General features: G+C 38.9%; 1 protein-coding gene across 1 annotated transcript; it reads right to left on the bottom strand.

Annotated features, from left to right (window-relative positions):
- Nucleotides 1–6,169: 6,169 nt before the first annotated feature.
- ankrd1a (ankyrin repeat domain 1a (cardiac muscle)) lies at nt 6,170–10,285 on the bottom strand. Its single transcript, XM_027024580.2, has 9 exons — nt 10,067–10,285; nt 9,316–9,498; nt 8,954–9,079; nt 8,747–8,854; nt 8,406–8,504; nt 7,988–8,086; nt 7,679–7,777; nt 7,307–7,405; nt 6,170–6,496 (listed from the first exon to the last, which is right to left on the bottom strand). The coding sequence occupies exons 1-9, from the start codon at nt 10,091–10,093 to the stop codon at nt 6,404–6,406; spliced, it is 933 nt and encodes a 310-aa protein (XP_026880381.1). The 5' UTR covers nt 10,094–10,285; the 3' UTR covers nt 6,170–6,403.
- Between the last annotated feature and the right edge of the window lie 2,352 nt (nt 10,286–12,637).

Genomic DNA, 12,637 nt, shown 5'->3' with positions numbered 1-12,637 from the left:
CTCTAACGTTATACTTCTTCCAGTCTGGTCCTAGTTTCTCATTGTTTTGAATTGCCCTGTTTATCTCTCATAGGTTGGCCTCAAAATGATATCTATTTACCTGTGGAACTTTTGCAGTAGGCTTTAATAGAATTTTTTTTACATTACATTTTTGTTTCTCCAGACTTTTGATAAATTACTGAGGGCTAATGTTATACTTAAACATTTCAGAGTTCTCCACTAGTCTCTGACAGATGAGTCAAACTCATCAGAAACATGCTCATCAAGAGAGATAAATGACCAATTGAATAATAACTGGTACTGTAGCCTATAACCTCTTCAGATGTTACATGTAATTTATTTAACACAAACTTTAACACACTTAAAAAAAACTAGCATGAAAAGATCTGTTACCCATTCCTCCTCATACATTACTTCATGAGTTATCTATACAGTAAGATATATAATCGACTTTACATTGGAGAAACCAAGAGAAAGCTTGCTGATTATTTTATGGACCAACTTCAAACCATTAGAATTAAGGAATTATCATTTCTAGTGGCAAATGATTTTTAATGCTAAAGGACATACATACATTAATGACATACCTGTTTGCATCGCCAGTTGTTCCTATGGCAGCAATGAAATTAGGAAGCTCAAAGAAAAGGAACTGATAGCTCATCTAGCAGTTGTAGCAGACTACCAAATGAAGTACCTGAAGAGCTGATGAAGGTACCTGAGTACAATAAGCTGTCCATTCTCGAGGCCTTGGAGACTGCCAAGCAAAAATTGACACAAGAGAATTAGAAGCCAGGAGAATAAACAGGATGTTCTCCCATGAGCCATCCAAAGTGTACTGTCAGTAGCAGGGTAACCGCATAAGGCCAGACCCACCAAAGCTGGATATTGAACTATACTGGAAAAGTATGATAATGTAGTATTATACTAGAATTACTCCACAGAAGCCTCCCTGAGAAGGATCCAGTAACAGTTACTTTGTCTGAAGAAGCCAACTGCACTCACATGAGTGCCAGGCAGCACTGAGGCAGTTCCATCCAACTCCCGGCTGATATGATGCCTATGCACAACAGGGAAGCTCCTGTCAGGTGAAGATAGACTACAAATCCTCCCTGTGGTGAAAGTTTGATCTGGTTAGGGTGGGCATTCTCTCACCCCTGGGACATGAACAGGAACCAGGACCCCTCTGGTGCCATAATGCGGAGCAACAAAGCCATGAAACAGCCTAGCTCATGGCTTATCAGGCTGCTCTGGCTTTCTGACCCTATCCCTTCTTCTTAGGTTTCATAAAGCCCACAGATTAGAAGTCAGGAAACTCCTGGTTATACTTCAAGGAACTGTGACCATAAATTCCAACAGATTCAAGCCCTTACCAGGCCAACCAACTTTCCTCATCCCACAGAGATATGTTCACAGATGTTTCCCTTTTCCACAGATTCATAAAGTAACAACTTACCATTTAACTTATTATGATGTCAAATGGTAATCAAGCAGTAATGTAGGGATATTTGAAAATAATTTTGGAATTGTGATGTTTGCTTCTATTATTTGATGTGTCCATTGTTTCATTATTCTTTTCATTAATTGTTTCTTATTACTTTGCATTATTCATCCTGATAAATTCGCTTTTATTTTCTCTACCTCACATTCATTGTAAACAAATTGTTAACCACTCCTAATTGTGTTTACTAGAAATCTTATATGAACCAATTAGACAAAATATACTAGTCAGTAGTTTGTAACGTCTAGAAAAATAGCAAAGGAATTAAACTGATTATCCAATTGCTACACCTGTCCTGGGATTTGATGCTTTATTTACAAATGTCTTTCTAAGACCATGAGATAAAAATCAGTAGTAAATGTATGATTTTCTTTGTTTAATTGCTTTGTGGTGGATCTTACTAGAATGCCCTACAGGAATTCCTTTCCCTAATTGTGAAAACAAAAGCTATTGAATATGTAAGAACATGCCCTGTCCCCAACATATACCCGGAAAGTTCGACCCCTGTAACGTAGTCGGTCGAGTGCCACAGGGCGTGGAGCAGGATGCACAGACTCCCTCGACTGTGAATGATGTTTATTAACATAAAACATAGACGACAACGGTGGCACTCATAACACTTACGGTGATCATGACTACACACTTAACATTAACCAACGAACACATGCACATTAATATGTGAATACATAAGCCAACGTTACGGTTACAGCGATGATCACAGAGATCGATATTAACACATAAGTAGCCACAATCACCAAAAGGGAGCACACACTGACAGGGGTTTAAATAGATATACAAACATGTAACAGTAAACCTTGTGCAGGTGTGCTATCCCAGCGGGACATGGTTACAAACTATACAAATGTGAATCCCCCTGGACGCGACGGGCCGTACCACGTGACTCATGGGGGCGAAGCATTCCGTGACACCCCCTACTCAGACTGAGTATGAAGTGTGAAACAGAAATGGACCCACAAGAGGATCCGTGAAAAGAAGACCCCCCCCAGAACTTCTGTGAGGGGAGATTAAGACTCAAACCTTTCTTTTGAAACAAAGTCAATTGCCTCTCACTAAGAACAGACTCGAATTCCTTGTTACAATATTTTATCGTTTATACTTGCATTGTTTTTTGGTTCTGCTTAGTTTCTTATATTTTCATTTGCATTCATTAGAATTTGCTCACCACAGCTGATATCACAGCTAAGCAAGCTTGCTTGATAATTGTGACTGAAACTTCATCATACGACCGGCAAAAACGGAAGGATGAGATGTCCGGCCAGTGGTACCCAAACCTACTACTGAAGGCTTATCCGGAAAGGCCTAGGACTCTCTAACCATGACAGCTTCAAAAATCCAATCCTGCGATTCAGAAAGCCTAGTCATCTCATCAAAATTGGCCTACATCGCTCATGCAGGGTTGAGCCATCAATGTGATGGAAAACATATCATCTCAGTGCCATCCACACAGTTGGATGGAAAATGGACACTCTCTTTCAATGCCAACTAGATGGTTTGACATGATCATGAGTTTGTAAGAACATGCATTTTTAAATTACCAGTTGGTATCAATAGTAATGGTACAGTTTCTATAAAATTTGGAGGCTGCGGATATTGGTTTTGGAGTGGCACAACCACTGAAAGTGGTATGCCAGAAATGAATGAGATATCGATTCACTAATCCATCTCGCAAGGATATACAGGAGTGACATCGGAATGCCATTAGCACTGGATAAGTGTGGTCGGATGTTTACAGGGAGAGGAAAGGTCGTTAGAACTGAGGGGATTGTGCTGAAAGGCAACATAGCAGATGTTGAGGACAGTTATGTGTACTTTGGAATCCCACAGGCAAATGGGAACCACAAGGAAAGCAACTACAGCCACCTACAAAGAGTGAGACAAGTCCTGAGAAGTCAGCTGAATGGGAAGAAACAAGATCTGGGCTCTCAGCAACCAAAGGAACAAAGCTGTACGGACGCGAAAAAAGCAGATTAGAGGGTGCAAAGGGATCCAGTTAACATTCACACTGCTGCTACAAGTAGATAGCAGAGGGTTTCCATCTTCAAACCACAGCCATCCTTTTTATAAAAACAAAATGGCAGAAAATGTTTTCATCTGCAAGGTTGGTTTACATTAGACTGATGCTAAGGGAGCTTCACACAAGTCTGATACATTTGATTCTCCAAGTCTAGGTCATGATTTTAGATTTCAACTGGAATATTATAGAAATCTTGTTATTCCTTTCCTTTTTTTTTTGTTTTTGCCTGCCAACATCCCCCTCTTCAGAGGACCTTTTTGATTTTTGTTAGTTCTAATGGATGGTTAACAGATCAGTGCAGGGGTCCTATGTAGTGGGAGGACATATATAACACAACTGGGTGAAAGAATAAAACTCAAGCAGAACAACTGTAATATCATCAGTGGTAGAACCATAGTACATAAAATGATCAATATGTGTGTACCCATCCATTCTTACATAGTGAACCTAAAAGAAGTTAATTGTCATCAACATCATTATAGTACATGGTACATGATGTGTGTATGTATGTACATGCATGGAAGTTCAAGAATGTGTTTTAAATTGTGGTAAGCGAAGAGGGTGATTTGACTTGCACATATAATCTAGCTATACTTTATTCTACTAGTTCTGATCATTTTCAGTGTAGGTGATTAATGAGGGGTGCCAAAGTTAAACTGAGTTGTGGGGTTTTGTTTTTGAGGGATACAGACAATTTTTCTATTGACATATGATCTAACATTACGTTTTTCCAGTGTGCATTGCTGATGTGATTTTTTGTTTTCCGTTTCATGAGGATGCTTAGTGACACACAAAGTGTAATATTTTCATTATGTAAGTCAATAATCGATGTGTAAAGTTTGTGTAGTTGATTGGTATAGTTTGACAATGATGTTGGCAAGTCTAATGTATTTTCTTGCAGATTTATTTTACAACAGATCTTGATGGTATACAACAGATCTTGATGGTATTCTAAAAAGTTTTGTTCTCAGCGCCAAATTTATGAGACAGCTGCGAAAAATGGTTTTGTTGTGTTCTTGTGGAATATGTGCTTAAAATGTGTGATGCCTTTAAGAAGAAAGATGTTTTTTATTTATGAGAAAGTCAGGGTTGCTCCAAGTGGGTGTGCAATTAGTTGGTGAGAGTGAGCAGTTTGTGATCATGTGAAATTTCCAGCAAGCTATCAGAGTGGTTGTGACTGGTGTTTTTAAGTATTTGACTGATAAATGTTAAGTCTAAAATTCTGATATCTTTGCATAGTGCTTGTTCTAAATCTATCCATGAATTATCTGTCTGATTGGGTTTCATCCATCTTAATATGTATTATTGAGTAGCTAGAAAGTAATTATAGCAATTTGGAGCTACTAACCCCCCATGGATCTTAGAATTCTGTAATAAGGTCAGTTTGATTCTTGGTGTTATATTTTTTCAGTAGTACTAAGTGAAAGTGGAATCTAACTTTTTAAACTAGGTTGTGGGAGGTTGCACAGGAATAATTGAGAATATGTCATTAATATTTGGTAATATTGTCATATTTATAGCTGTTTGACTGATGACGGGGAAAGAGAGAGTTTCTGGAGGGACATTCTGATGCTCATGTATGTAATATAGTTGGGGGAATAGGTAATGTTTGGTACGTTTTGTCTTGTGTATTCATACCTATTGGAAGGATAATATATTTTGACCAGTTGATGGAATAATCTGAGATTTTGGGATAGTTCTGAATGGATTGTGTAAATTCTGTTTTTGAGGTTGATGGATTTTGTAGAAAGAGAACGATGTCATCTGCATAAAAAATTATTTTATGTTCTGAGTTTGGTGTCTATATTCCTTTTTATAGCTGTTAATCCAGGGTTGCAACGGACCTCTGCAGGAGTGCAGTTCTTAGTGATGAGGGCTGGAATCTCCAGCTAAAGTGGTATGAATCAGAACTGAAATGTAATTTCACAAATGAAGAAAATATGAAAGAATCCCAGCAGTTTCAAAGAAACCAAAATATTTATTAAAATATAAATTAAAGTAATTCAATAATTTACAGCATTTTAAAATGGAATCACACAAGTTGTAATAAATACAAAAATACATTTGAAAAGTAAAAGTACACATTATCTTTATACATTAAGTGTTGTACATTCAATAAACTATGCACACATTAACTGACTCCACATGTCAGACCTGCATCATCTCAAAAGACCAACAATCCACAGACCAGAATTATGCATCTTCATCATCTCAAAAGGCCAACATCCACAGACCAGAATGATGCATCTTCATCATCTCAAAAGACCAACAATCCACAGACCAGAATTATGCATCTTCATCATCTCAAAAGGCCAACATCCACAGACCAGAATGATGCATTTGCATCCTCACCAAATGGAAACATCCACAGTCCAGGCACTTTCTGTTCACTGTCTGTTCCAGCTGTATAAACATGCTCGAGCAATGCTGTGGCAAAAGCTTTCACTTAGACAAAATACACACAATATAGCACAAGAAAAAGTCAACAGATATCAAAAAATTACATTACATTTGAAAAAGTAACATTACATTCAAAGATGTCACAAACACAGTGATTTTGCTTGCACATTAATAAGCCATTCTTGCAATTTTTAGAATTTAACTTCATCAAACATTATACACAAATTAATTCTTCCTTTTTCAATTGCTCTTCATTTTCAAACTTTAAAGCAAATCACATATTCAATAAAACACATTGTTATTGGCATTGCTGTCTGAATGCACATGCAATACTGTCTTGTCACTCTGTTGTACTCACTCACTCTCTCTCTCTCTCTCTCTCTCTCTCTCTCTCTCTCTCTCTCTCTCTCTCTCTCTCTCTCTCTCTCTCTCTCGCTCTCTCTCTCTACATTCTCTTACATGCATCATGGCTAAGGAAGAGGTGCATCCTCCTTAAAGTTAAATAGGATGTCTTTAGCACCATTTTGCCATGCTAGAAGGATCTCCATTGGTGTCTTTCCATCCTACAAAAATAACAGAAAAGAAGAATTAAAAAAAAAAAGAAAATGATAAAATCCAAGTTAAAATGTAAAGAGTTTCCAAAACCATCCCTATAGTCGATGTATTCTGGCAATTGTTATAAATGAATTATACAATAAGCTCAGTGGTTAAGGTACTTGACTTGTAATCAGAAGGTTGCTGGTTCAAGCCCAACCACAGCCGAGTTGCCACTGTTAGGCCCCTGAGCAAGGCCCTAAACCCTCAGTTGCTCAAATTGTACTCAGTCACAATTGTAAATCCCTTTGGATAAAAGCATCAGCTAAATGCCACAAATAAGATAAATGTCGTTATTAAATAACGTAATTTAACACTGACATGCATATATTAACTCCATCCTTGCGTCTACCCTTTACGACAAGACTTTCTCATAGATAGGACCCTGAACCAATATCAAAGCTTTTCTCATGTGGTATCTAAAATGGACAGCAGAGGGCAGTATGTGCTTAGGTAACGTTACAGCAATCTAAAACTGTAAAAAAGGAAAGTTGCAAACTCAATTAGCTCTCTCGTTCCATTGGCATAAACGAAGTCTTCATATATATTGATTATTTTAAATATGTGGTTTTGTTAATCTCAACTTGCTACAATAGACTTAAAAAAATCTAAATTTGGCACTAATATCATTTTTCTCTTCATATTAACCACATAAATTGCTGATAATGCTTTGCACCCCTCTGATGAGTAGCCTGATTTTAACCTATGCTGCAGTATGCAATAGCATTTTCTCTATATTTCTGAACCCCTGCTGTTTGCCTCTAATAGTTTGAACTCACATTATTTATGGCTTTCAGCGTAGCTCCATACATCAGTAGCAGTTTGATCATTTTGAATCTGTTGATCCTCACTGCATCATGCAAGGGCGTGTCTCCTTCCTATAAAAAACAAAACAAAACAAAACACATCACATAAATAAAGGAACACAAGAATCACAACCAATTGTCCCACATTTCTATCACTGATCCAACAAAGAAACTTCCATTCATATTTTTCCAGATCAGTTCACAGAAAGCAAATATCCACCTTTCCACTGAATACCTGGTCATATTTTATTTTGCCATAACCAAAGGCTCCAGTGCCTGAATACTAAGTACTGTGTACTGAATCTGTCATCAGTTTCAAAATGAGGTTGCGCACTTATCTCTTACCCTGTCTCTAGCGTTGATGTCTGCTCCACAGTGGATTAGATACTCGGCACACTCATAATGGCCTGTCCTCACCGCCACATGCAGGGGAGTGCTATATAGCTGTAATCACAAAGTACGCCCATTGCTTAGTCAGAATGAGCTCTAGTGCACTGATTTCATTTACTGATTTAGTCCTGTTTGGTCAGAAAATGACTTGGTAAATCAGTTTCATGGAGTAGTTCGAAGCCTCGATTGGTTTCTGTCTTCTTCTAGTTTTAACTCAGATGACAGTATCAAAGGAAATGATCTGTCAGTGCCGACACTCCCTACCTTGTCTCTGGAGATGATTTTGCCTCCCTTGTTAAGCAGTAGTTCCAGGGCAGGCAGGCTACCCCCCCTGCAGGCCGAGTGCACAGCTGTGGCATCCAGCTACAACACACGCATTCATGGCAAGTAAAGGTGCACTATTATTCTCAGTGGATGAAATTTCTGGTGAATAAAAAATTAAAGCATTAAAATGAAATTAAAGTAACAAGAAATAAAATTAACGCTAAGCAACTCATGACTGAGTGTCTTTTCTCCTCGGCAACCACTTTGAGTGTATTTGGATCCAGCTGAACGTTTTCCATTGACAGAGTCGTTTACTGCAAGTCAGGGCTTGTGCTTAGCAACCCTTTTCCCAGTGAGCATTTCAGTTACTATGTATTGTTCATGCTGACTCTTTGCTTTAGCAGTGAAGCAGTCTAACCTTGTCCCTGTCCTCAATGGAGGCTCCGGCCTCCAAGAGTCTCTTCATGATGTCAATGTGACCTTGGAAACAGGCTTTATGCAGAGCAGAGCGTTTGAACTGAGAGACAAACAAGACATAAATGACTCCAGTGCCATGTGAAATATAAAAAATGTGAAATACAACGCTTTGGTTGCATATCTTATGCAGCATGCAATGTTTTTTTCTGTAAACACTGCATGCTTTAGTTTATATTGATGGCTCTTCCCCATATGAGTATTTGCTAAAGAAATTAAAGAATCATCTGCACAGGTAGATGACATCCTGCTGCATGGAGCACTGGCTGCACTACTGAGACTCACTTGATCACAGGCATTGGGATCTCCACCGGCAGACAGGTACTTCTCCACCACAGCGAGCTTATTTTCCACAACAGCTGTAAGAAACAGGTCCTGATCCACTATCTTAGGCTGCAACACAGCACCGTAGACATAGCATGGAAGTTGCACCTTCAGTTTCACTGATATTAGTTATATGATAAAATCTCTCTCTTTCTCTCTCTCTCTTACCAGGATCTCAGGCTCAGGTTCTTTCTTTTGTGATTTGAGCTTCCTCTCTTTCCTCATCTTCCTCAGCTGGAGAATGTTGAAGAGATCATCTACAGTCTCCAACTTCAGGTGCCCTAACTGGTCAATCTGAGAGATGAGGTGAGAGTGAGTGAGAGCAAGAAAATGTACAAAACCAGTTTTACCCCTTTTTTGTCTGAAATATCATGACTGTCCATTACTAATGGTGTTATCACTAACAAAAAAGACATGTCCTTTGTGGTGTTATGTGTGCATGGCAGTTAAACAATAATCATGGTTTTTATTTCTCAGGAGCTCACTAGGATTGTAATCAGCTACTTCTAGATGCTTTCATGTCATCTTACATTGAGGGTCAATTGAGGTTCGTTCTGGGTGAGGTTGTAATTCTTGCTCGCTGCACTTAGGTCTTCACAGATCTGGAAGCCATCCTGTTTCTCACAGTTAACAGTTGTTTCATATTCTCCTGCTGTGTATACATCTACGCAGACATTGCCCACATCTTTCCTCTCGCATCTTTTCCCCGTGACCTGTGATTGGACAACACACTTGTCAATCTTTTTGCTATGCCATTTTTCTCCTGTTTATAGCAGCCACAAAGAAACAAGTTTAATGTTAGCAATGAAGATTCGTGGGCTGGGGTAAGTGGGGCATGCAGTGCTTTAGAATATTTGAATTATTCTCATGAATTCATTTGTACTATTTAAAATAAGAGGACATTCCCTAGAGCAGTGGAGCTATTTGAGACATGTCGGATCAGACTTAATCACCAAGAGAGTTTTAGTAATAGCATCTGTTAGGCTCTCTCTCTCTCTCTCTCTCTCTCTCTCTCTCTCTCTCTCTCTCTCTAAACTTGTGGCATAAGGATGTGCATATGCACAGGAAAACAACGTGTGTGTGTGTGTGTGTGTGTGTGTGTGTGTGTGTGAGATTGTCTGGTTATCAAGTTCTTAGGTAATACTGTAACAAGGCAAACACTTCAGTATGCATAACAAATAAATAACAAATAATAACAACAACAACAAAAAAAACATCTGCAAAAGTGGACAAAACAATCCAAAACACAACTGCAATTCAAGCAGGGCACAGAATTCTTACCAAATCTTCAACTCGTAGTAATCCCATTTTAATGATTTGTTGTTAATTGGCTGGTCTCTCTTTTTCTGAGCTAATTTCCTTTTCACTCAACAACTGATTTTTCTCTTTCACTCTCTCTCTGTGTCTCTCTCACTCTCTTGGTCTGTGGTGATGGAAGCAATAGTTCACTGGCTCACGTGGAGTCTCAAAGCGCCTGTCTCTACTCTGGAAGGCTCTCTATGGATCTCCTCTCTGTCATCTGTTGTGTATATATATATATATAGTCACATTCTGGGAGGGACCATTACAATGTGAGACAGTGAGATCATCCCTCACTCTCCTTTGACCTCCACTCAGGCGACTCATCATGAGTCATTACCGCATTTGATGTCACCATTTTGGTATCTCAAAAAACAAATTCCAGTGGCTTGAGACACCTTGAAATCATATCGCTTGTCCCGCACCCATACCCTAAACAGGCCAAAGCTCAGAGGGAAAAGCACGGCTCTCCTTATGACTGGATTGGGTCTTATGTTTGCCAGTGGCCATTGACTGCTTCTCGTGCTTTGACACATCAAGGGTCAGGATGGTAACAGGTGTGTTGGCAACAGGCCTGCGTGGTCATGTCACATGGTGTGTGTCTGTGTGTGCGCGCGTGTGTGTGTGTGTGTGTGTGTGTGTGTGTGTGTGTGCGTGTGAGAGAGCGAGCGAGCAGAGAGATAGAGAGTGTGTGTGTGTGTGTGTGTGTGTGTGTGTGACAAAAATATCATAAAATCACTTTTTTGTTTTATTTCTCCCCTCGATATAGTTTTTCCTCCATTTAGGAAATGCCTGTCAGGTTTTCAGTGTTAAATTAGACTGATGGCTGTGGCATAACTTATATAGCGTGTTTTTACAGTCTCGATGTCACCATTTCTCTTACTTTCTGCATGCGTGTGGCGAAGTCATTAAGCAAATGGTCACTATATTTAATACGGGCATTTATAAATCACACTCCCGGGGCGAGGTGACTGAAAGCTCGCCCGCAGCCGTTTTGAGAAAGGACACGCCAATCTGTCTCCTATGCAGCTGACCGGTATGCGGTGACGCCCAACCTACGGCCAACTCTTTGTCGGAGAATTATAAATGGCACTTCAAGTTTAAGGCAATACGCACATACGTTAGGCGGTTAATATCGCATTATCCAATTAAAAAATAATAATAAAAAAAATTATAAAAAATAAATAAATAAAAATAAAATCGGAAAGTTGAAGGATTATTCTTTATTAAGATTTGAAAGTAGTCAAAAAGACGTTATTGAAAAGCAGACGGATTTACTCCATTTTTTTTAGGACTGCAATGCCGACAAATAAATTTGCTTTTGAACAAAAAGGCGCAGCAGTAGTCCGTTGTCGTTCGCAAAGTCAAACAGGCGTTATAAATAGTACGGGAAGACAGAGCTGTTCCTGAAATATTGCTGGTTTAACCTATTAATAGAAGTGAGAATCTCGTCACTGTGTTAAACTGTTGTACGAAGCTATTGTAGACACTTCATGTTCAATAGTGACTGATGAGTAAATGGAGTAAATGGCATTCAAATAGAGAAGATGATATGCTTCTGTTTACATTGTCGCTTTAACTTGTAGTGCTGACAGGCTATGAGACAAGAAAGCCATTTAAACCGAAAACATTTTTATTTTGTATTTGCAACAACAAATATGACGTTATATGACGTTTGCGTTATCCTTGGTCCTGAAATGTCATGAGTGACAGCTATCATGTGCACAGTTCAAGGTGCTGAGTTATATCTTGACTTTTGAACCAGATTTTTAAAGCCTTATGAAATTCTTTCAGTTTTGGCCATTATCTAAGAAAAATGTGAATTATAATTCTGCAGCACATTATCAATCTTTGCAGGTTATCCTCGATGCAATTGCAGGTTGATACAATGCAGGGCTTTCATAGTCTTTAAGTAGACAACTAAAGCCCTTTTGCAAGTCACTGTGGATAAGAGCATCTGCTACATGTCATAAATGGAAATGGAAATGCATCATTGCATCTGTGCATCTGTGCTCAGTGCACTGAGCATCTTTACTAAATCGAGATCATGGATTTTAAGATGTTACTAAAACCTTTATTACACTGAAGTGGGTTCTAAGCTTGGTTACAATTAAGATATGCCACTATATCACTGAGACCCCAGAGAGATCACAAAGATGTAGACCTGCTACCTCACTAACCTTTACCAAAGATTTCCTTGAGATGACTGTGTGTATTTGTGCGTATGCGCTTGTGCAGTAGCTGAAGTTATTTATGACAGGTATGATAATAGTGGTCCTAGGATTGGCATTATGCCAGAATAACAGAGCCACGAGGGTTTTAGTGGAGTCGACTTGCAACTTGCCTCAAATAGTAAAAAAAATGACTTTTTAAAAGAGTGCCATTGTCAAAATCATAAGGAAAAAGCATGGTGTGTGTGTGTTTTTTTTTATGTTAATCCACCCCATCTTTTTGCATCATGCTGTTATAGGAGCCTCAGCCTGTGGACTGTTCAGCAGAGGGGAGGATAATGTGCTCAGCAGCTGCAATATATACAGTTACATTTGGCCTCTC

Source organism: Electrophorus electricus, chromosome 13, assembly GCF_013358815.1.
Source record: "Electrophorus electricus isolate fEleEle1 chromosome 13, fEleEle1.pri, whole genome shotgun sequence".
NCBI classification, from domain to species: domain Eukaryota; kingdom Metazoa; phylum Chordata; class Actinopteri; order Gymnotiformes; family Gymnotidae; genus Electrophorus; species Electrophorus electricus.
The sequence above is the reverse complement of the archived record's forward strand: the minus strand, read 5'-3'. Positions and strand labels throughout refer to the sequence as shown.